Source organism: Aquarana catesbeiana, unplaced genomic scaffold, assembly GCF_042186555.1.
Source record: "Aquarana catesbeiana isolate 2022-GZ unplaced genomic scaffold, ASM4218655v1 unanchor237, whole genome shotgun sequence".
Lineage (NCBI taxonomy): Eukaryota > Metazoa > Chordata > Amphibia > Anura > Ranidae > Aquarana > Aquarana catesbeiana.
Genome location: NW_027362665.1, coordinates 382,354 through 408,590, shown reverse-complemented (window position 1 = coordinate 408,590; position 26,237 = coordinate 382,354). Strand labels below are relative to the sequence as shown.

The following is a 26,237-nucleotide window of genomic DNA, read 5'->3' as shown; positions in this document are numbered from 1 at the left end:
GCATTTTCTTCACGAAAAAGTTCATTTTCGGGAGTTATGTTTTTAACTTTGCCCTGTTATACAGGAATGGTTATTATGAGACGTTTCTTGGGGCTGCAGTTCCTCTGAACTCCACAAGATGGTGATCTTACTTCTACCCAGACAGGAAGTCTCTATGGAATACAGACAGGAAGTGATGTCAGCTACAGACAGGAAGTTCCGGGTGAGAGGTGAGTCGGGGGGAAGTAGCGAGGAGACGTTGCTGGAAGAAGCAGCAGACGAGGTAATAAGATCTTATTTTCTATTTACACCCAGTAACCCCCCGTCATGTCCGTCCTCTTCCTCCATAGTCACTGTGATGTCTTTTATCTCCAGCAGATGATGATACACACATATATAGTGTGGAAACCTAGATTAACCCCTTCAGGGTCAGAACATTTCCCCACTTATGGGGCCGGAACATTCTCTTCATTTTGGAGATAAATTCTAGTAATATGTTCCTCTAAACAAACATCACTGACAATAAATAGACAAGACAATGACCATCCTGACCATACATGGCCTACAAAGGACAATTATTACACTACACAGGCTGTTGGTCTCTGATGGTCCTCTCACCCCACCTGCACATACTTTTCTCACCTCCTTAAAGGAGAAGTCCAGCTTGAGATCACTTGGCTGGGCTTCTCCTATGGGTTACAGGAGTACAATTCATTTTGCACTCTTGTGACCTGTTTTCAGCAGAGAGCGGGATGAAGTCCTCTCTCTGGTGACATCACTGGAATCAGTCCAGGCACCGCATCATCACCACAATGAAGTCTGGATCTTCCAGGTGTCTGGACTGATGGCCATCTCAGCCTCTCAGCGAGCCACTGAGAGACTGAGACGGGCGCTCCCCTCCCCTCCACATCTCCAGTGAGTGCGGGGGACAGAGCTGTGAGAACCGAGCCATCGCAGATGTTAGATCGATCGGTTCTCAGTGAAGAGGTGCCGGGGGACCGATGCTGCATCCACCTAGGTAAGTATGAATCTGAAAGGAAAAAAAAATCATACTTCTCTTTTAAAGACCTTCTGCCAGCAAGTGAAGGAAGCCTTCACCTCACCATTTCACCATTCTAGAAATATGTTACAGGATACAAAATAGACCAAGAGAACAAACCCCTCCCCCCTGCTGTCCTCCTACCAGCACTGAAATACAAACACACACCAGTAATGTGCACTACAAGGTCCAGCCCAACAGACAGCAGTCTATGGTAACAGCATGATGAGGACAAATGTTCATTCCAACATACAAGGGTCCTGCAGCTTGTCAGATAAAGATCCGGGAAGATCCAAGGAGATTAAACAACAAAGAAATGACAGCGCGAGATCCTCATTAGAATGATGAAGTCATTTATTCCATAAAAACAAATAGTACACTTACATGTTATAATCTTCATAATCAGCATAGATGGCAGATGGGTTGCTATTGGAGAGAACAAAACTGACTCCTCCCCCACAGTTCTGTAGTCCACCAGCAGCATCCTCCTGCTATCCAATCCGATCCCTTCTCTTACTGCAGAGAGTGACAGTGACATCACTCCGATCAGTCAGCAGGCTGCCGGAGATTGGAGCCTTGCAGCCGGAGTTCTGGCAATTATCCTGATTAGCCGACAACTCCGACCAAAAGTCAGCAAGTTCCCCTTCCTGGACATCATGATGACCCGACATTGTCCTCACATCACTGCCTCAGAGCAAACAAGTCAAAGGAAGGATCGTATTTATCATTCCTTGTCTGCAGATCTAAAACTAATCAAATCCAGTTCAGAAACTAAACAAACCCAACATAGAAAGGGGAATATCTGATCCGGCAGCCAAGAGGGTCCCACACCTCAAAAATGTACCAAACAGTCCAAACTAAATCTGTTCCCATGGGGGGAGTAGTTGTTAAATGTCCCTCAACTCTCCTATTACCCCCCTCACATCCACATCCTATTATTGTGTGACCAACACCATCCAAATAATTCTTACTTTCATTTCCCAAAGTTATCCGTCTACAAGGAGACCTGTATAGATCAAATGATGGCACCAATGAGGATGGAGGAGGACCGGAGTCACATGACTGAGAAGATACTAAACCTCACCCTGGAGATCATCTACCTGCTGACCGGAGAGGTGAGGAGGATTCTGGGAGGTCACATGACATCACTCTTATCTCTATTAATAAAACACAGACCTGACCGGAGAGGTGAGGAGGATTCTGGGAGGTCACATGACATCACTCTTATCTCTATTAATAAAACACAGACCTGACCGGAGAGGTGAGGAGGATTCTGGGAGGTCACATGACATCGCTCTTATCTCTATTAATAAAACACAGACCTGACCGGAGAGGTGAGGAGGATTCTGGGTTTCTAACATGATATTCCTATTGGTTCCTCAATACAGAGATTTCCTCTTGTGAAGTCAGGTGATCATATGACCATCACAGTGCCTCCATGTGACCCCCTAAAACCTAAGAGACACAACATGGAGAAGATTCTAGAAGTCACCAAGAAGATAATGGAGCTGCTGACAGGAGAGGTGAGGAGGATTCTGGGAATTCTGGGACATTATCCAGTAACAGACAAGGGATGTGTCTGGATGGTGACTGTATCATTGTGTGTGTCAGGTTCCTATAAGGTGTCAGGATGTCACTATCTATTTCTCCATGGAGGAGTGGGAGTATTTAGAAGGACACAAGGATCTCTACAAGGACGTCATGATGGACAATCAGCCGCCCCTCACATCACCGGGTAAGAGGAGACTTTATTGTAAAGGAGAGAGCAGTACGGAGGCTCCACCTAGATCCCCCATCATCTGATAAACACATAGAAACAATGTATTCAGTCAGTGTGTGTGTGTTTCCTACAGATGGATCCAGTAATGGGAACCCACCAGAGAGATGTCCCCGTCCTCTGTATTCCCGGGATTCCACACAGGAAGGTCACACCATCCCTCACTGTTACAAGGTTGGTGGGACGAAGCTTATATAACAGACTCATGGAGACAATGTGTGGATTTTTTATGTGATGTCACAATAATAAATCTTATATCTTACAGATGATATTCTCTCTCATTTTCTTGATTTAGAGTGGAGATCCAATTGATATAGAATTTGAGGTTAAATCAGAAGAAGAAGAGAGGTGTGTGAGGGATGATCAGCAGTCTATGGAGGAGGATGGAATAACGGGGACATTTATAGAGGAGGACACTCCTACAGAGATCAGCACAGGTGGGTCATTAACACTAAATACATTCCTCCACCCATACTGCTCACTGATTGGTCCAGAGTAGGGCGGGGACTGGGTGATATCAGCCTGTAATCCCCTGGTCACTTTCCTGAGCTGTGTTCCCCGTCCTGTATTCCTGTATTTCTCTCGGATAATCTTCCTTCTCTGTGCTGCAGACACAATTTATGTATCTAGACTGGATTTATGGAGATTCTGGGGTTCAGCTGGCAGTAAAATGTTCATTTTCACCATAGGCGTTACTAAACTTAGGCACCTGGGGTATGTGTTTTGGGTCTTCTGCCCCATACCTGGGTATGACAAGATCTCTGACAGAACAATTCTCCCAGGGTTACTTGCTCTGTTGTTTGCTGGCTGTGCCGGGTGGAGGGATATGTCTGTATATTCTCAGACCCAAGTCACTGAGTGCAGTCTCAGGAGATGGGAGGCAGCGGTGTGGGACCTCTGCAACTTCTCTCATGTAAATATTTAATCTTCCAATGATTACTGAATACCAATATTATGAGTCATGACCGTTATACTATATAATTTATATTGTACATTACATTATTATTATACACAATTTATATAGCCCCAACAGTTTGCGCAGCGCATTACAATGTAGAGGGGGGACAGCACAATTACAGTACAATTCAATACGGAAGGGACAGGAGGGCCCGACTCGTAGAGCTTACATTCTAAAGGGAGGGGGTGGTGATACAAAAGGTAATAGATGCGGGGAATGATTTACTCCTGACCCCTGCACTATATACTCTATATTGTACATTACATACTCCTGACCCCTGCACTATATACTCTATATTGTACATTACATACTCCTGACCCCTGCACTATATACTCTATGTTGTACATTACATACTCCTGACCCCTGCACTATATACTCCATGTTGTACATTACATCATTCTGATACTATATAGTCCTATCTGTTGTATCTTATACAATATGTTGTACATTACATAGTCCTGACTTCTGCTCTCTCCCCTCTACCCACTGCTATATATACACATAATATGTATTCTCTTTTGTTACACACATTTCCTACCAGCTGGACATTTTATATTTGATGATTTGATTGGAGCACAGACTTTTACATGTTGATAATAATGTGATAACATCCTCAAACTTTGGAACCTTAAACAGAAAGTGATAATGAGGGAGGAGTCAATAACCCAATGATGGTGGTCTTCAGGATCAGTCCAGTCTTCATCTTGGTTGTTCTCCCCCATCCTCACTCTCTGACCTCTGGTGGGGCTCAGCCCGCTGTTATTCATGACTAAATCATGGACTAAATAAGGAAGTGCAGGACTTCTTGTGTTGGGAAGATGGCAATGAGTGATAGAGGGGGAGGGGACACTCGTCCTATAATCCCCTCATCACTGTCACTCCTATAAAAGACAGTTCTAGTTGTTTCCTCACTCTCTGACTAAGGTCTATGAATAAAGTAATGAACTGGTAGGAGATCAGAGGACCCATTTACTAGTTACCTTGAGGGGGGAATTGTAAGATCATATATAGGAATTGGAAAAAAAATTACTTTTCAGACATATTGTACTCTTTGTTAAATAAATAACAGTATTTATTTATTGCAAATCATTCATGAAAGAGACGAGGACAAGAATAAAAAACATTTACAAAGTGAATGTGGTTTAAAAACATGTCTCAGTGACCAACCAAACAGTCCAGAGTTCAACCTGAACCTACATGGACTGGGTTGGTAGATAGACGAGAAGGTCCCTTTGGCTTTACAAATGAACCCCTAAAATCTAGTAATATATATATATATATAATTCTATATAAGATGACCCAATCAGTTATCATACAGTAGTCATGTATGGAGGGGTTGATAGAGCCAAGCTGGAATAGATCAATTCTGCTTCAATATTCAAAGGGTACATTCAAAATTTGCTCGACCAGTTTTGCGCTCTGGACGGGCTTCTTCTGGAGCTATATGAATATATGTGTAAAGAAGAAGAAGTATGAATTTATCACTGAGGTGAGGCAGGCAGGTAACACAAAGACTTCACAGGGGGTTCCCGGTCACCATAAGACGACTGGAGCTTATTGGGGCACCTGAAAACTGCAGAGCCAGGAGAGCTGTATATTGGACATGAACTGAGAGATATCTATTTGCATCAAAGGTGATCAGCTGAATGCTAGGCTAAGTACTATCCATGGCTCAGTATATATGGCCCATGGCAGGTATCCTACAGCTCTGGGGTCCCAAGGAATGACCAGGTCCTGCCACTTATTGATCAGGACACGTATGATTTCTTAAATGCCAAATTCCCTAGAGAGGCAACTTTCTATGTCCTCCCAAAGATCCACAAAAGAATGACCAACCCTCCAGGCAGACCGATCATATCGGGTATAGGGTCTCTTACCGGAAAAGAGAGTGAATTATTCGATTGCCACCTCATGTCACATGTCATTAGGCTTCCGTCATACATTAAGGACACACGGGAGGAGTATTGAGGGAATGTCGGTGCCAACTGGGGCCCTTTTGTTGACACTTGATGTAGAAGCACTATACTCCAGCATCCCTCACGGACGGGGAGTCAGTAAGGCGCAGACATTCCTTAGGGAACTAGACCATACACAATGGAAGTATAGTGAATTTGCTCTCAGATTACTATACTTCATTCTTACTCACAATTGGTTTGTTTTTTTAGACTCCCCTTATTTCCAGGTACAGGGGGTCGCTATGGGCACATGTTGTGCACCTGCCTACACAAACCTGTACCTGGGGGGATGGGAGCGGGAATTGTTTGCAAGTGAAACGTTAAGCACATATACCGATCGGGCCCTGTGCTGGTTCTGTTTTATCGATTTTATATTTTTATCATCTGGACAGGAACGGTTGAATTGCTAATTGAGTTTGTGGATTGTATGAACTCAAACAATTACAATCTTAAATTCACATTAAATTATCATCCCGTACCAATCACTTTCCTAGATCTCCAGATATAGGTGGATCTCAACCATTGCCTAGCCACAAATTTATATAGAAAGGAAACATCAGACAATACAATTCTATACAATCAGACAATACAATTCTATACAATTCAATACAATTCAATATCTATGACTTCGATGGAATTCCACCAAATTTAATGACTTTAAACCACAGTCAGCCCTCCTTAGACAACATTTACTAGCATGCGGCTATAGCAAATCTTTACTCAGAAAGGCATACAAAAAGCTTTAACACAGGACAGAAACTCGCTGGTCTATAAGACGGCCCAAAAATGAGGGACTCACATTCTTCCATAGTAAAATTTATCACTACATTTTATTTCCAACATTCTCAAGTGCGCCAACTACTAAATAAACATTGGCATCTTCTTATAAATGACCATGTTATTTCCAAATATATTCGATCTACCCCTGAGATTGTGTTCTGTAGGAACACCTCTCTACGGGATAAACTGACCCAGAGCCACTATATTCCCATCTCTTGCCATAATAGAATGCCTAAAGGCATTTTTACATGTGGATCCTGTGACATGTACCCCTGGGATAGGGAGGGAACCCTCTACATGCTTCCCAATGGGGAGATTTTCACTCCATGTTTTTTCACGAATTGCAATACAAAAGGGGTGATCTATTTGATGCAGTGCCGTTACGGATCGTTTTATGTGGGTAAAACTATCCAACATCTGAGACAGAGGATCAATGATCATATCCTTTACTCCTCTAATGGAAAAATGGTCACCCCAGTGAGCCGCCACCTTGATCTGTACCATAGATTTGGCACAAGTTATGTGTCATTTATGGTCCTGGAGGTGATACCCCATAATCCGAGAGGGATAAGAGAATCCTACAAAAGGAAACCTTTTGGATTGATCAATTGAATGCTATCAAATCACCAGGTTTGAATGAAGTGATCTCATATAAACCTTTCTTGTGAAAAATCCTGTATCCTTGTGGGAGAGGAACCTGTCCTCCCCCTTCTAAAAACTAGCACTTTCTTTCTCTCCTTGGCAAAAAAAACTTTTTTTATCAACAAAAATGTATTTTTGAATACGGTACATTTGCTCTGACACGGACCTATTGCATATTCCGATACAAAGTTTCCTTCTTTGCTAATATACGGTGCCTTGAAATGTTCCACATTTTGTCATATTACAACCAAAAACATAAATGTATTTTATTGGGATTTTTTGTGATAGACCAACACAAAGTGACTCATAATTGTGAAGTGGAAGGAAATTGATAAATAGTTTTCAAAGTTTTTTTACAAATAAGTATGTGAAAAGTGTGTGGGGGGGGCATTTGTATTCAGCCCCCTTTACTCTGATACCCCTAACTAAAATCTAGTGGAATCAATTGCCTTCAGAAGTCAACCAATTAGTAAATAGTCCACCTGTGTGTAATATAATCTCAGTATAAATACAGCTGGTCTGTGAAGCCCTCAGAGGTTTGTTAGAGAACCTTAGTAAACAAACAGCATCATGAAGGCCAAGGAACACACCAGACAGGTCAGGGATAAAGTTGTGGAGAAGTATAAAGCAGATTTAGGTTATAAAAAAATCTCCCAAGCTTTGAACATCTCACGGAGCTCTGTTCAATCCATCATCGGAAAATGGAAAGAGTATGGCACAACTGCAAACCTACCAAGACATGGCCGTCCACCTAAACTGACCGTGCCGGGCAAGGAGAGCATTCATCAGAGAAGAGCCAAGAGGTCCATGGTAACTCTGGAGGAGCTGCAGAGATCCACAGCTCAGGTGGGAGAATCTGTCCACAGGACAACTATTAGTCGTGTTCTCCACAAATCTGCCCTTTATGGAAGAGTGACAAGAAGAAAGACATTGGTGAAAGAAATACATAAGTCCTGTTTGTAGTTTGTGAGAAGCCATGTGGAGGACACAGCAAACATGTGGAAGAAGGTGCTCTGGTCAGAGGAGACCAAAACTGAACTTTTTGGCCTAAAAGAAAAACGCTATGTGTGGGGGAAAACTAACACTGCACATCACCCTGAACACACCATCCCCACCGTGAAACATGGTGGTGGCAGCATCATGTGGTGGGGATGCTTTTCTTCAGCAAGGACAGGGAAGCTGGTCAGAGTTGATGGGAAGATGGATGGAGTCAAATACAGGACAATCTTAGAAGAAAACCTGTTAGAGTCTACAAAATACTTGAGACTGGGGCGGAGGTTCACCTTCCAGCAGGACAACGACCCAAAACATCCAGCCAGAGCTACAATGGAATGGTTTAGATCAAAGCATATCCATGTGTTAGAATGGTCCAGTCACAGTCCAGACCTAAATCACATTGAGAATCTGTGGCAAGACTTGAAAATGGCTGTTCACAGACGCTCTCCATCCAATCTGACAGAGCTTGAGATATTTTACAAAGAAGAATGGGCAGAAATGTCCTCTCTAGATGTGCAAAGCTGGTAGAGACATCCCCAAAAAGACTTGCAGCTGTAATTGCCGAGAAAGGCAGTTTTACAAAGTATTGACTCCGGGGGGCGCCATACAAATGTACCCCCCACACTTTTCACATATTTATTTGTAAAAAAAAATAAAAACCAATTATCATTTTCCTTCCACTTCACAATTATGTGCCACTTTGTGTTGGTCTATCACATAAAATCCCAATAAAACACATTTACGTTTTTGGTTGTAACATGACAAAATGTGGAAAATTTCAAGGGGTATGAATACTCTTTCAAGGCACTGTATATATGGAACGTTAATTTTATCATGACTTTTATCATCATTGATTCATTATATCTTTTTTATGTAGGTTTTACCTTTTCTGAACACAATTTGTCACTGGGGGAGGCATGCAGGGTATGAAGGCTGGGCAAACCCCGAGTCTCCTTTTGGAGTCTGTTATGCGGTTGGCAGTGCCGTTCACCTGGCCTTTCAATTGGGCTTGGATCCTATATGGAGTGGCAGTGTGCACAGCACTCAGGGAGTTCACTAGAGGGCGCTTAGCCACTCTGTGTTCCCCCTGTTTGCTTACAGTGGCTGTTTGGATCGTCTATGGAGTCCTCCACTTAGACCCGTAATTTCCCATGGAGTGGCGGCGTGTGCGGTACTGGAGATGTACACCAGAGGGCGCGCTGCCACTCGGTGACTCCTTCTTGTCTTTGACGCGGCCACTCCTCCCTGCACTTGTCAGGTGCTTTGTGGCGTCACTTCCAGGTACGGCAGCGGCCGCGAGTGCGCATGGACCGACCTAGGTGGCGCATGTGCAGGACGAACGGTCGGGCTAGGAGCATCACACGCTGTCCAGATGACGTGCGGACCCCCTGATTGGGATGGGTATTTAATGAAGGGTTCGTTTGGCACCATTTAGACAGGACGTGGTCATTCCTTGGGACCCTGGAGCTGTAGGATACATGCCATGGGCCAAATATACTGGTAAGTAGGCTCCTCTGGCAATAAGCAAGGGAGCAGATTTTTACACCTGTTTATATGACTTATTACTAAATGGTGCCTTTTTATTTATTTGTAATACCCTCAGAGCCATGGATGGTACTTAACCTAGCATTCAGCTGGTCACCTTTGATGCAAATAGATATCTCTCAGTTCATGTCCAATATACACCTCTCCTGGCTCTGCAGTTTTCAGGTGCCCCAATGAGCTCCAGTCGTCTTATGGTGACCGGGAACCCCCTGTGAAGTCTTTGTGTTACCTGCCTGCCTCACCTCAGTGACAAATTCATACTTCTTCTTCTTTACACATATATTCATATAGCTCCAGAAGAAGTCCGTCCAGAGAGCGAAACTGGTCGAGCAAATTTTGAATGTTCCCTTTGAATATTGAAGCGGAATTGATCTATTCCAGCTTGGCTCCATCAACCCCTCCATACATGACTACTGTATGATAAATGATTGGGTCATCTAATATAGAATTATATACACAGTGGGGACGGAAAGTATTCAGACCCACTTAAATTTTTCACTCTTTGTTATATTGCAGCCATTTGCTAAAATCATTTAAGTTCTTTTTTAATAAATCTGCAAAAATGTCAACAATTCTGTGTTTTTCTGTCAATATGAGGTGCTGTGTGTACAATATGGGGTGCTGTGTGTACAATATGGGGTGCTGTGTATACAATATGGGGGGCTGTGTGTACAATATGGGGGGCTGTGTGTACAATATGGGGGGCTGTGTGTACAATATGGGGTGCTGTGTGTACAATATGTGGTGCTGTGTGTACAATATGTGGTGCTGTGTGTACAATATGGGGTGCTGTGTGTACAATATGAGGTGCTGTGTGTACAATATGGGGAGCTGTGTGTACAATATGGGGTGCTGTGTGTACAATATGAGGTGCTGTGTGTACAATATGGGGGGCTGTGTGTACAATATGAGGTGCTGTGTGTACAATATGGGGGGCTGTGTGTACAATATGGGGTGCTGTGTGTACAATATGTGGTGCTGTGTGTACAATATGGGGGGCTGTGTGTACAATATGGGGGGCTGTGTGTACATTAATGAGGAAAAAAATAAACTTAAATGATTTTAGCAAATGGCTGCAATATAACAAAGAGTGAAAAATTTAAGGGGGTCTGAAAACTTTCCATCCCCACTGTATATATTACTAGATTTTAGGGGTTCATTTTTAAAGCCATAGGAACCTTCTCGTCTATCTACCAACCCAGTCCATGTAGGTTCAGGTTGAACTCTGGACTGTTTGGTTGGTCACTGAGACATGTTTTTAAACCACATTCACTTTGTAATGTTTTTTATTCTTGTCCTAGCCTCTTTCATGAATGATTTGTAATAAATACTGTTATTTTTTTTTTAACAAAGAGTACAATATGCCTGAAAAGCCATTTTTTTTTCCAATTCCTATATATACTCATTTTAGGATGTGGATTAGTATATCATTAACTGTGTTGTCCACAGAGCCACCCTGGTGTGACAACACTAAACATACTCATAGGAATTGTAAGATCCTCAGAGACAAAGCTGCCTGATGTGGGCGGAGTCCTGGTTTAGGGGAACCAATCTGCTCATGTCTAGTAATAATCTTTTTATTTCTATTTTAGTAGATGGACGGGAGATGAGGAAAACCTCAGAGGATTGTCTCACTTTGTCTCCAGACTGTAAAGTAGAAGATGAGGACATCACACAGTATAGTCCAGGAGAAAACCCGACTACCTCAAATGTCCATCCGGCACCACACAGTGTAGATGGACCATCGTATTCCTCTTATCCTGAGGAACCTCAGACTGTGAGGGACGGTGCCGTCCTTCCAACAGAGAAGAGCTTTTCATGTACTGAGTGTGGGAAGTGTTTCCCTTCTAAATCTAAACTTAATGTGCATAAAAGATCTCATGCTGAAGAGAAGCCATATTCATGCCCTGAGTGCGGGAAATGTTTCTCAGATAAGTCCAATCTTTACAAACATCAGAGATCTCACACGGGGGAGAAGCCGTATTCCTGTCCTGAGTGCGGGAAATGTTTTTCACTGAAGAGCAATCTTTACAGACATCAGAGATCTCACACGGGGGAGAAGCCGTATTCCTGTCCTGAGTGCGGGAAATGTTTTTCAGATAAGTCCTATCTTTACAAACATCAGAGATCTCACACGGGGGAGAAGCAGTATTCCTGTCCTGAGTGCGGGAAATGTTTTTCAGTGAAGTCCGATCTTAGCAAACATCAGAGATCTCACACAGGGGAGAAGCCGTATTTCTGTCCTGAGTGTGCTAAGTGTTTTTCAGTGAAGGCCGATCTTAACAAACATCAGAGATCTCACACAGGGGAGAAGCCGTATTCCTGTCCTGAGTGCGGGAAATGTTTTTCAGACAATTCCACTTTTAACAGACATCAGAGATCTCACACGGGGGAGAAGCCGTATTCCTGTCCTGAGTGTGGGAAATGTTTTTCACAGAAGTCTCATTTTTACAGACATCAGAGATCTCACACAGGGGTGAAACCACTTTCCTGTCCTGAGTGAGGGAATTGTTCCTCACTGAAGTCCTGTCTTCCTGTACATCAGGGATCCCACACAACCCTCGAGGTGTATTAGTGTCTTGAGTGCGGGAAATGTCTTCTATATGAATGTTGCTGGACATCACAGCTCTCATGTGGGGAAGAAGCACACCCTGATATCCACCTCAGATATACTCCATGGCTGATCTTCATCATGTAAGAAACAGTTCATAAGGAGATCAGAGATCACCAAAGACATGGATGAAGTGTTGTACCGATGGCCTTTGATAGCGGGAGAAAAATAAAAATGGAGTCATTACCTTTCATTGGCTGAGTACATTTTGTGGTAGAAGATTTCACAAACACTTAGAGGTCTTATTAAAAAAAAAAAAGTTGAAGGGTTATGACCGGCATTCGTCAAGCCATGATGAATATTGGCCGTATTTTATTTCATACACTGATTTCCTTGACTCCATCTAATGACCATAATGCAGTATTGCACTAATTGAGGTAGTTCAGAAAAAAATACCCGATTATGGCCACTAGATGGAGCTGATGATCATAGGAAATCACTGTGTTAAATTACAGCCAGAAATTGCAACAGCTGGATGAATGATTATCACATTAGTCCAATAATGTTTTTGAAAAATAGACCTCTTAGTCTCCTTCATCAGACATGTCTTCATACTAATACCTGAGATCATACTCATACACTTATCAGTACTGTACACACTAAAGGATAGGGATGAGCCGAACACCCCCCGGTTCGGTTCGCACCAGAACCTGCGAACGGACCGAAAGTTCGCACGAACGTTAGAACCCCATTGACGTCTATGGGACTCGAACGTTCGAAATCAAAAGTGCTCATTTTAAAGGCTAATTTGCATGGTATTGTCCTAAAAAGGGTTTGGGGACCCGGGTCCTACCCCAGGGGACATGTATCAATGCAAAAAAAACTTTTAAAAACAGCCGTTTTTTCGGGAGCAGTGATTTTAATGATGCTTAAAGTAAAAAAAAAAAGTGAAATATTCCTTTAAATATCGTACCTGAGGGGTGTCTATAGTATGCCTATATAGTGACGCGTGTTTCCCGTGTTTAGAACAGTCCCTGCACCAAATGTCATTTTTAAAGGAAAAAATCTCATTTAAAACTGCTTGCGGGTTTAATGTAATGTCGGGTCCTGGCAATATGGATGAAAATCAGTGAGACAAACGGCATGGGTACCCCCCAGTCCATTACCAGGCCCTTTGGGTCTTGTATGGATATTAAGGGGAACCCCGCACCCAAATTAAAATAAGGAAAGGTGTGGGTCCACCAGGCCCTATATACTCTGAACAGCAGTATACAGGCTGTAGGTTTGTTGTTAAGTAGAATCTCTTTGTAATTTTGAACAGGTACATTTTTAACGTGTTTAGCTCCAGCCAAAAAATCTTTTTTAAGCTTTTTGGAAAACATAGGGAAGGGTTATCACCCCTGTGACATTTGTTTTGCTGTCTTTCCTCCTCTTCAGAAGATTTCACCTCACTTTTTGTCCCAATGGATTGGAAAGCATCAGTGGAAAGGAGAAATGTTTTTCCCATATTAACTCTTACAGGAGAGAATTTCCCTTCCTAGGGGTAGATTTCACTTCCTGTTGTCTCCTTCCGTTTGCAAGTAGGAGTCGTTTGTAAGTTAGTTGTTTGAAAGTAGGGTCCTGCCCTATATACTCAGCAGAAATTTGGGCCTTAGGTGTTGCTGTGGCCACAACACTGTAAGCCCTCACAGGGCTCTGCTGTGAAATATTAAATCAAGAATTGTAATTACATGCCCCTGTTGAACAGGAGCTGAAAAATTAGGCCTTAGGCACTGGTGCTGGTGCCACAACACTGCAACCCCTCACAGACACTCTAGTTGGAATGCAGGAACGAGCCCTGCTGCAAAGTATTGCATCAAAAATTGTAATTACACGCCCCTGTTAAACAAGGGGTGAAAAATTGGGCCTTAGGCACTGGTGCTGGTGCCACAACACTGCAACCCCTCACAGACACTCTAGTTGGAATGCAGGAACGAGCCCTGCTGCAAAGTATTACATCAAAAATCGTAATTACACGCCCCTGTTAAACAGGGGCTGAAAAATTGTGCCTTAGGCACTGGTGGTGGCACCCAGAACCAAAAATGTTCTTACAAGCTATCAGCGTGATGATTGAGGAGGAAGAGGATAATTCCTCAGGGATAGTCACTTAGCATCAGCATAGGCAGTCTTTGAAGGGATCTGAGATTTCAAAAAAAATTATTCGGTTACATCAGCATCAGGTGCTTGGTAGCTGGTGGTGATCCAAGACTCATTCATTTTTATGAAGGTCAGTCGATCGACCGAGTCAGTGGACAGACGCACCCTGTGATCGGTTACCACGCCTCCAGCAGCACTGAATGTGCGTTCCGAAAGAACGCTGGATGCAGGACAGGCCAGTAGCTCAATTGCATACTGTGCAAGCTCTGGCCAGTGATCCATCCTCAAGACCCAGTAACCCAGAGGATTTTTGGTGGGAAAGGTGTCCAAGTCTGATCTTGCCCCTAGGTATTCCTGCACCATGTAAAACAGACGCTGGCGATGGTTGCTGGAACCGATCATACCTTGGGGCTGCGGACCAAAAAATTGTCTGAACGCATCGGTCAGACGGCCACCTTCTCCACCGCTCCTTCTTTGACTGACCGAAGCCTCAGCAACACGTTGTCCAGAAACAGGAGTTTGTAACCTCCCAGTCTCTGGGAACGCGTTGCACAGACCTTTCTGCAAGGTCTCCTGAAGATGTTTCATCCTCTGCTCCCTCTGCGATGGCAAGATAAGGTCCGCAACCTTACCCTTGTAACGTGGATCAAGGAGGGTTGCCAGCCAGTATTGGTCCTTCTCCTTGATACCACGAATACGAGGATCCTTACGCAGGCTTTGCAGGATCAGGGAGGCCATGCAGCGTAGGTTTGCTGAGGCATTTGGTCCGGAGTCCTCTGGGTCACTAAGGACGACATGGTCCGCAGCCACCTCCTCCCAGCCACGTACAAGTCCATGTGTTTCTTGGGACTGATCCCTTAAAGACTGCTGCTGATGCTGAGTGCCAGGCTCCACCTCCATACTGACACAATCTTCCTCCTCCTCCTCCTCCTCTTCCTCCTCGTCCTCTTCCTGTGTGATCGGCGGGCACGCAGGAACACTGTCTGGATAAAGGGGGCCTTGAGAGCTAAGGAAGTCCTCCTCTTCCTGCCTCTGTTCTGCCTCAAGTGCCCTGTCCATTATTCCACGCAGCGTGTGCTCCAACAGGTGGACAAGGGGGACAGTGTCACTGATGCATGCACTGTCACTGCTCACCATCCTCGTGGCCTCCTCAAATGGTGACAGGACAGTGCATGCATCCCTGATCATGGCCCACTGGCGTGGGGAAAAAAAAACAAGCTCCCCTGACCCTGTCCTGGTGCCATAGTCGCACAGGTACTCATTGATGGCCCTCTGCTGCGTGTGCAGCCGCTGCAGCATGGCCAACGTTGAGTTCCACCTGGTGGGCATGTCACAGATTAGGCGGTTCTTGGGCAGGTTAAACTCCTTTTGGAGGTCCGTCAGCCGAGCACTGGCATTATATGACCGGCGGAAATGCACACAGACTTTCCTGGCCTGCCTCAGGACATCCTGTAAGCCCGGGTACCTGCCCAAGAACCGCTGCACCACCAAGTTAAGGACGTGAGCCAAACAGGGCACATGGGTCATTTGTCCCTGTCGGAGGGCAGAGAGGAGGTTGGTGCCATTGTCGCAAACCACCATTCCTGCCTTAAGTTGGCGTGGCGTCAACCACCTCTGAACCTGCCCCTGCAGAGCTGACAGAACCTCTGCCCCAGTGTGGCTCCTGTCCCCCAAGCACACCAGCTCAAGCACCACATGGCATCTTTTGGCCTGCGTACTTACGTAGCCCCTTGAACGACTACGGAGCACCGCTGGTTCCGAGGAAGAGGCCATGGAGGAAGAAGAAGAGGGGGTGGAGGAGAGAGGTGTGTCACAATCATTAGCATTTTGGAGGCGTGGTGGCGGAACAACCTCCAACACTACTGCACCTTGTCCTGCATCCTTCCCAGCTGCCAGCAGAGTCACCCAATGCGCCGTGAAACTTAGGTAACGTCCCTGTCCATGCCTGCTGGACCATGAGTCAGCGGTAATATGCACCTTACCGCTGACCGCCCTGTCCAGCGAGGCATGGACATTGCCTTCCACATGCTGGTAGAGAGCCGGAATTGCCTTCCGTGAGAAAAAGTGGCATTTGGGTACCTGCCACTGAGGAACCGCACATTCCACAAACTCACGGAAGGGGGCAGAGTCTACCAACTGAAAAGGCAGCAGTTGAAGTGCTAGCAATTTTGCCAAGCTAGCATTCAACCGTTGGGCATGTGGATGGCTGGGAGCAAACTTCTTTCGGCGGTGCAGCAGCTGGGGCAGGGAAATTTGCCTGGTACAATCTGACGTCGGTGTACCAAAATCAGATTGCCCACAAGTACGTGGCTGTGACACACCTAATTCTACACCTTCATTCCTCTCAGTGCAGGTCTCAGAGAGGACTGAAGGTCTAGTGGGGTTGGAAATCTCAGCTGATGAGGAGCAAGCAGAGGTCCTCTTTGTTCTTTGGTGTGGGTCTTTTAGATACGCTTGCCAACGAACTGCATGGCAGGTCAACATATGTCTGGTCAAGCATGTGGTACCCAAGTGGGAGATGTTTTGGCCACGCGAGATACGCTTGAGACATATGTTGCAAATAGCAGCGGTGCGATCTGATGCACTCGTCTCAAAAAAGGCCCACACCAAAGAACTTTTTGAATAACGCGCAGAGACTGCAGCGCCCTGCACATGTGGAGCTTTGGGGTGTGATGCAGTCAATGTGCTGCCCTTAGGCTGGCCCCTGGAGGGCATCCTGCCTCGTTGGTGATGTGCCGCCTCCTCCTCCTCCTCCTCCTCCTCTCTCCTATCAGGCACCCACGTTGAGTCAGTGACCTCATCATCCCCTCCCTCCTCATCACTGGAGCAAACCTGGCAGTATGCTGCAGCAGGGGGAGCATGACTGCCAGATTGCTGTCCTTCTTGGGCACCCCCTCTGTCCGTGCTCGTGTTACTGCCTTCATCGAGCTCAGTATCATCATCAGAGCTTTCCAAACGCTGGGCATCCTCCTGGAGCATGTACCCAACACTGTGGTCAAACAGTTCGAGGGACTCCTCAGGAGGACATGGTGGGGCTAGGGAAGGAGTCACTGATGACATTGAGCCAAGGGAAGAGGCCGCTGCTTTGCCAGACAAAGTACCCTGGGCATGGGTGAGAGAGGATGAGGAGGATGAGGACGGCTTGGTCATCCACTCGACCAAGTCTTCCGCATGTTGCGGCTCAACATGGCCAGCTGCCGAAAAAAAGGCCAAGCGTGTCCCATGGCCACGTGCTGATGAGGATGCACCGTCTCCACGACCAGCACTAGACATAGAGCCTGCTTGCCCTCTCTTATTGGCTTGTGACTGTCTGCCTCTCCTTCTTGGCCTTCCAGACATACTAATGGCCTGTAGCTGCACTAAGCTGGGATATATATATATATATATATATATATATATATATATATATATATGTACTGATACTGCAGCTAGCAAAATCAACTGCCTGCCTGTAGTATGAGAACACCACCAACCTTCTACAGGTAGCTTTAGCTGAACACTGTGAGGTGGACGCACCCCACTAACTTGTAGGTTTAGCTGAACACTGTGAGCAGGGCGCACCCCACTAACTTGTAGGTTTGGCAGAACACTGTGAGCAGGACGCACTGCACTAACTGTAAATAGTCTAGCTGCCTGACTGTGGTACTAATAGGATCAAAAGAACACCAGCAATTTTCTTTAAAATACTGTAACAAGACAAGCCTGCCTGTCAGTAAGAAGATAACAGGAACGGATCTAGCTGAACACTGTGAGCAGGACACACCCCACTAGCTTGTAGGTTTAGCTGAACACTGTGAGGTGGACGCACCCCACTAACTTGTAGGTTTAGCTGAACACTGTGAGCAGGACGCACCCCACTAACTTGTAGGTTTAGCAGAACACTGTGAGCAGGACGCACTGCACTAACTGTAAATAGTCTAGCTGCCTGACTGTGGTACTAATAGGATCAAAAGAACACCAGCAATTTTCTTCAGGTAGCTGTATTTACTGTAACAAGACAAGCCTGCCTGTCAGTAAGAAGATAACAGAAACGGATCTAGCTGAACACTGTGAGCAGGACGCACCCCACTAGCTTGTAGGTTTAGCTGAACACTGTGAGGTGGACGCACCCCACTAACTTGTAGGTTTAGCTGAACACTGTGAGCAGGACGCACCCCACTAACTTGTAGGTTTAGCAGAACACTGTGAGCAGGACGCACTGCACTAACTGTAAATAGTCTAGCTGCCTGACTGTGGTACTAATAGGATGAAAAGAACACCAGCAATTTTCTTCAGGTAGCTGTATTTATTGTAACAAGACAAGCCTGCCTGTCAGTAAGAAGATAACAGAAATGGATCTAGCTGAACACTGTGAGCAGGACGCACCCCACTAGCTTGTAGGTTTAGCTGAACACTGTGAGGTGGACGCACCCCACTAACTTGTAGGTTTAGCTGAACACTGTGAGCAGGACGCACCCCACTTACTTGTAGGTTTAGCAGAACACTGTGGGCAGGACGCACTGCACTAACTGTAAATAGTCTAGCTGCCTGACTGTGGTACTAATAGGATCAAAAGAACACCAGTAATTTTCTTTAAAATACTGTAACAAGACAAGCCTGCCTGTCAGTAGGAATATAACAGGAACGGATCTAGCTGAACACTGTGAGCAGGACGCACTGCACTAAATGTAAATAGTCTAGAAGATAACAGGAACGGATCTAGCTAAACTGAATACAGTGTATATATATATATATGCAACACCTGGGATGCATATATATACACAATACACTTTAAGTGCAGCTAACTGACTGACTGTCCTGCCTAATCTAGCTAACTCAAATGAAATGACACTGTCTCTCTCTCTCTCTAAGCACACCGGAACACACTGCACAGGGCCGCCATGCAGGCGGCCTTATATAGTGTGGGGCGTGTACTAAATCCCCTGAGCCATAATTGGCCAAAGCCTCCTTATGGCTCTCTGTTAAGGCGGCGCTGTGATTGGCCAAGCATGCGGGTCATAGTGCATGCTTGGCCAATCATCAGCAAGCAATGCACTGCGATGCCGCAGTGAATTATGGGCCGTGACGCGCCACACGAATTTGGCGCGAACGGCCCATATCGTTCGCAATTCGACGAACGATCGAACAGCCGATGTTCGAGTCGAACATGGGTTCGACTCGAACACGAAGCTCATCCCTAGTGGACACAGCAGAACCCCCCTATCAGACCAGCTTACCAGTGACTCAGCTCAGCTACTATACCTGGGTGGTGGACACAGCAGAACCCCCCTATCAGACCAGCTTACGGGCGACTCAGCTCAGCTACTATACCTGGGTGGTGGACACAGCAGAACCCCCCTATCAGACCAGCTTACGGGTGACTCAGCTCAGCTACTTTACCTGGGTGGTGGACACAGCAGCACCCCCCCTATCAGACCAGCTTACGGGCGACTCAGCTCAGCTACTATACCTGGGTGGTGGACACAGCAGCACCCCCCTATCAGACCAGCTTACGGGTGACTCAGCCCAGCTACTATACCTGGGTGGTGGACACAGCAGCACCCCCCCTATCAGACCAGCTTACGGGCGACTCAGCTCAGCTACTATACCTGGGTGGTGGACACAGCAGCACCCCCCTATCAGACCAGCTTACGGGTGACTCAGCCCAGCTACTATACCTGGGTGGTGGACACAGCAGAACCCCCCTATCAGACCAGCTTACGGGTGACTCAGCCCAGCTACTATACCTGGGTGGTGGACACAGCAGCACCCCCCTATCAGACCAGCTTACGGGTGACTCAGCTCAGCTACTATACTTGGGTGGTGGACACAGCAGCACCCCCCCATCAGACCAGCTTACGGGTGACTCAGCTCAGCTACTATACCTGGGTGGTGGACACAGCAGCACCCCCCCTATCAGACCAGCTCAGGGTGGGCAGCTCAGTCAGCTACTGTATATAATATAGCTGTGTCTAATAACCAGGAGGGGGGTGGTGCTGGACACAGCTATATTATATTATATAGGTATAGTAGCTGACTGAGTCACCCACCCTGAGCTGGACAGAGCCGCTATATTATATATATATTATAGCTGTGTACAGCAGTAGACACCCCCCCCCATGGTTATCAGACCAGCACAGGGCGCCGGCTGGACACATACACTTCTTCTCCCTTCTATTACACTACCAACAGCTCAGACTATGAGTGGCTCAGGTGTAACTGGGGGGGCCAACACCATGGTAAAACCCCTCAACAATGACACCTCACCTTGGGCTTGGGGCGGTGGTGCTGGTACCCCCCATGTTACTGCACTAGCCTGGGGCCAGGACAGGGTGGACGGCTAAAGTAAAAGTTAAACCCGGGCGGCAGCTGGAGCGGAGAGTTCCGAGAGGACTGTGTGCAGTGGTGCCACCCAGGCAGAGATAGTGACAGGCTGCGAGGTAGGAGGAGGAAGACACAGGCGCGGCTGGAGGTGTTCTGGGTCGGCTGAAATAAAAAAAAACCTGCCAAAGGGAGCCAGGGCTTTCAGATGGTGTCACCCCTCTAGCGGGTGTCACCCGGGTGCGGAACGCCCCCCCGTCCCCCTAGCGACACGACCGAGTAGGATCCAGTTCCTTTGCCATCGGAGGTGAGGAGAGTGTGAAGGATGTTGGTGACTCTGGTAGATGAAAAGCTGGGAGTCATATTGCTCTGGTGAGTGGGGAAGCACTACTAAGGGGGCGCCCTCACCATCACGTGTGTAAGAGGTGGAAGAAGGCGTGGCTACACTACAGCTGGCACAGTTTGGAGCACCGAGAACTTTACACCTTATCAACTTTTCATTAATTGGTGGATTTTTAAAAAATTTTTTAAATAAGTTCATTGAAATAGATACAAAGTTTAAGCAGTGGACTTGCAGAGAACACTATATTGAGCACAAAATATTGTATGATTACATGAATTTGCACAAGATTTTAAGTTTGTTTCATATAGCAGTAAACATTATGAGATTTAAGAAATAGGTGCAAAGTGGAAGCAGTGGATCTGCAGGGAACAGCATCTTGTGCAAAAAGCACTTTATGTTGTATATGAATTTGCACATGGATCAGTTTACTTCATTTATTGATAAACACCATAAGATCAATAAAGTAGGTGTAAAGTGGAAGCAGTAGATCTGCAGAGAATATTATTTGAGCCCCTAGCACTTTATATATGAATGTCTCCACATATTTTAGTGTATTTGTGATGATTTATGTGCACACACAATAGGACAGCGCTGTGACACATAATGCTCTTCTAGTTGATAAAGGGAATACTTACCTTTGTTACAGCAGCAGTCCGGTATAAGTTATTTTTGTAGGTATTTGAGTTGTTACACATAGCGCGGGTTTTATTCTATTTATATTGGTGACATAATTGCCCAAATCTGGGGATCAGGAGCCATTTCCACCCTTTACTCTCGGCTGGGGTTCTTTGTATCCATATAACAGATGTTCTACATGACTAAATCTGCAATCAATTTTACTGCAAAATCAAAGGGGCCAAAATGTCCCCCCCCGAGCAGTAATATATTTCTATCCCCCTTGGTGGGAGTGGAGATGACCCATCTATAAGGATATACAGTACATACACACACAGCACAAGGACGTGTTCACACTACCAGACGTTTCTCAGGGCTGCAGTTCCTCTGAGCTCCACAAGGTGGTGATCTCACTTCTACCCAGACAGGAAGTCTCTATGGCGGACAGGAAGTGATGTCAGGTAAAGACAGGAAGTGATCTCAGATGCAGAGAGGACAAAGGGATTTCCATTCGGAAGGACGTAGAGAGGAGACGTTGCAGGATTTGGTGGCAGAGGAGGTAATACATACATTAACCCCTTCAGGGGGATCAGTTGATGATTAATATATCTTGCTCCCAAATCTGGCCATACATGGTTCAGTTTTATCGTTCAGCCAGCGGGATGAGAGGAAAAAACTGAAATGATTCCCTCCATCTACACATTGGAGGGGGATGGGGGAATCCTCCCCGCTGCACTATTGTATTCTGACAATGGGGGGCGCTCCTCCGCTCTCAGAATACACAGATCAGTGATGAAGCTATTGGCTGCAGCCGCTGATCGAGTGACTTTTATCCGGCAGTGACCACACATGGATGGAAATGTGACCGATCCCTGCTGAACCAGCTGAGTTTCCATGTATCTATGGTTAATATAAGTCAGGGTTCAACAAATCCCAGGTCACCATGGTGACTAGAAATGGCATCCTGGCCCCTGGGCTCTTGTCAGCCCATTCTCACTGTTGGTCTGAATAATGTTTCAGCCTAAAACCCGGACACATTATTCAGACAGGAATGTGGCTCGGAGCGGGGCCAGGCGGGAGGGTGAGGGGGGGGAGGAGGAGATGATGGCACCCGACCTGTGAAGTGAGGGGTGGACTGGACAGGACAGCGGCATGAGAGGACTCATCTCTCTGAGCTCCCGCTGCCGATCTTTCTCCTTTCTACGGCCGCATTACTGTCACCTTTGGCTCCTGCTTCCACCCACAGCTGCCTGTGTCCCTGCAGAGCCCTCCGGCAGAACAGAGAGGAAGGAGCGGGACCAAATCTCCAACATGGCGCCACCTCGGCACTGCCACAAAGATCCCCACAAGGTGCTGAGAAACAGGACTACAAAGTCCTTACAGGAGTAACCAGGAAAAGCCTGCAAAGCAGCCAGCTAAGAAACCAGCCAGGGAGGGACATGCTGCTTTATGTACACAAGATGTCCTCTCCATCCACTCTGCTCTCACACACTGCTGGGGGAGATGTACAGGACATGCAGGAGGACACAGGGGAGCGGGGGATTGTATTAATGTCCTGCACTCAATGTCCTGTGTTCTGCACCCTTCTCCTGCATCCCATGTCCTGTAGTGACCTTCACCCTTTTCCGGTACCCTGTATCCCATGTCCTGTGTTCTGCACCACATGTCCTGCACCTTGCACCACATGTTCTACATTCTGTAATTTGCTCCCCATGTCCTGCATTCTGCACACTGTACCCTTCCCCTGCACCCGATGTCCTGTGTTCTGCACCCTTCTACTGCATCCCATATCCTGCAGTGACCTACACCCTTCTCTGTTACCCGGCACCCCATGCCCTGCATTCTGCACCCTATACCTCATGTCCTGCACACTGCACCCCTTTCCTGCATCCATTGTCCTGCAGTTATCTGCAACCTTCTCCAGTACCCTCTACCTCATGTCCTACATTTTGCACTGCTTGTCCTGCACCTTGCACTCCATAATGTACGTTCGGCACCCTGCTCCCCATGTCCTGCATTCTGCACACTGTACCTTTCCCCTGCAACCCATGTCCTGTGGTGATCTGCACCCTTCTTTGGTACCCTGTATCCCATTTCCTAAATTCTGCACCCTTCTCCTGCGTTGAACCCCATGTTCTACAGTATATTCTGCACCCTGCACCCAATGTCCTGCATTTTGCACACTGTGCCCTTCCCTTACCCTTTATCACAGGGATAGAGAGGGTAAAAAAGGGTGAGGGGTATGCCTATATATCAATAATGTACAAGTGAATTTGAGAGATGACATCACTAAGGGGGCTAGGGAGGAGGTGGAATCCTTATGGGTAGAGCTCCAAAGGGATTAAGCGAAGGGGAAAATAATACTGGGAGTATGCTATAGGCCCCCTAACCTGAGAGAGGAAGGGGAGACGGATCTCCTATCACAAATTGGATTAGCAGCAGGGATGGGAAGTGTTATCATAATGGGGGATTTTAATTATCCAGACATAGACTGGGCGGAGGGAACCGCGCATTCATCTAAGGCTCCCCAGTTCCTAAATGTCTTGCAGGACAATTTCATGGTTCAGATGGTAGACGCACCAACTAGAAATAAAGCGTTAGTGAATCTACTGATTACCAACAATACAGACCTGATCACAGATGTGAAAATACGGGCAATTTAGGAAACAGCGATCACAGGTCAATTGTCTTCAGTACGAACCTTGCTAGAAGATATAAATTGGGATAAAATCTTCTAAACAAAGAACACGGAGGAGAGATGGGTTTGCTTTAAGAGCATATTAAATAAGGGCATTAGCTAATGCATCCCATTGGGAAATAAATTTAAAAGAGCAAAAAAAGTCCTGGATGGCTTAAGTCCAATGTAAAAATGCATATAAAAGCAAAAGAGAAAGCCTTAAAAAAATACAAGGTTGAGGGATCATCCTCAGCATTCAGACTTTATAAAGAATGCAATAAGAAATGTAAGGGTGCTATAAGGATGGCTAAGATAGAACACGAAAGACACATAGCGGAGGAGAGCAAAAAGAAAATCCCGAGAAATTCTTTAAGTATATAAACAGTAAAAAAGGGAGGACAGACCATATTGGCCCCATAAAGAATGAGGAAGGACATCTGGTTAAAAAGGATGGGGAGATGGCAAAGGTATTGAATTTATTCTTCTCCTCAGTCTTCACAAGGGAATCGGGGAGCTTCAGTAACCAAAACTGCAGTGTATATCCTTGTGACACATCACAGGAAGCACCCTCATGGCTAATAGAGGACAGAATTAAACTTGGGAAACTTAACATTTATAAATCACCAGGACCAGATGGCTTGCACCTAAGGGTACTTGGGGAACTCAGTCAAGTAATTGCCAGACCATTGTTCCTAATTTTTACTAACAGTCTACTGACTGGAATGGTACCAGCTGATTGGAGAAAAGCCAATGTAGCACCAAAATTTAAAAAGGACCCAAAATACATCCCTGGGAATTACAGACCAGTTAGCCTAACATCAATAGTATGCAAGCTCTTGGAGGGGATGATAAGGGACTATATACAAGATTTTAGTAATGTAAACGGTATCATTAACAGTAATCAGCATGGATTCATGAAGAATCGTTCTTGCCAAACCAATCTATTAACCTTCTATGGGGAGGTGAGTTGGCATTTAGATAAAGGAAGGCCCGTAGACGCGGGGTATCTGGATTTTGCAAAAGCATTTGACACAGTTCCCCATAAACGTTTACTGTACAAAGTAAGGTCCGTTGGCATGGACCATGGGGTGAGTACATGGATTGAAAACTGGCTACAAGGGCGAGTTCAGAGGGTGGTGATAAACGGGGAGTACTCAGAATGGTCAGGGGTGGGTAGTGGGGTCCCCCAGAGTTCTGTGCTGGGACCAATCCCATTTAATTTGTTCATAAACGACCTGGAAGATGGGGTAAAAAGTTAAATCTCTGCATTTGCAGACGATACTAAGCTAAGCAGGGCAATAACCGCAGGATGTGGAAACATTGCAAAATTCTTTACTGTAATGCCCCGTACACACGGTCGGATCTTCCGATGGAAAATGTCCGATCGGAGCGTGTTGTCCGAAATTCCGACCGTGTGTGGGCTCCATCGGACATTTTCCATCGGATTTTCCGACACACAAAGTTGGAGAGCAGGAGATAAAATTTTCCGACAACAAAATCCGTTGTCAGAAATTCCGATCGTGTGTACACAAATCCGACGGACAAAGTGCCACGCATGCTCAGAATAAATAAAGAGATGAAAGCTATTGGCCACTGCCCCGTTTATAGTCCCGACGTACGTGTTTTACGTCACCGCGTTCAGAACGATCGGATTTTCCGACAACTTTGTGTGACCGTGTGTATGCAAGACAAGTTTGAGCCAACATCCATCGGAAAAAATCATAGGATTTTGTTGTCAGAATGTCCGAACAAAGTCCGACCGTGTGTACGGGGCATTAGAGTGGCAAGGATGTGGAATTCCCTTCCACAGGCGGTGGTCTCAGCGGGGGGCATTGATAGTTTCAAGAAACTATTAGATAAGCACCTGAATGACCGCAACATACAGGGATATGCAATGTAATACTGACATATAGGGATGAGCCGAACACCCCCCAGTTCAGTTTG

General features: G+C 46.0%; 3 protein-coding genes across 3 annotated transcripts in view; 1 reads left to right on the top strand and 2 right to left on the bottom strand.

Annotated features, from left to right (window-relative positions):
• Positions 1 to 26,237, bottom strand: part of LOC141122012 (uncharacterized) — a 373,719-nt gene that overhangs the window by 95,868 nt on the left and 251,614 nt on the right. The window lies entirely within an intron of this gene.
• Positions 1 to 26,237, bottom strand: part of LOC141122023 (uncharacterized) — a 313,410-nt gene that overhangs the window by 101,859 nt on the left and 185,314 nt on the right. The gene's annotated exons all lie outside the window — the stretch shown is intronic.
• Positions 119 to 13,458, top strand: LOC141121999 (uncharacterized). Its single transcript, XM_073611782.1, has 3 exons — positions 119 to 262; positions 3,091 to 3,232; positions 11,264 to 13,458. Exons 1-3 carry the CDS (start codon positions 119 to 121, stop codon positions 12,172 to 12,174), a joined length of 1,197 nt encoding a protein of 398 aa, XP_073467883.1. The 3' UTR covers positions 12,175 to 13,458.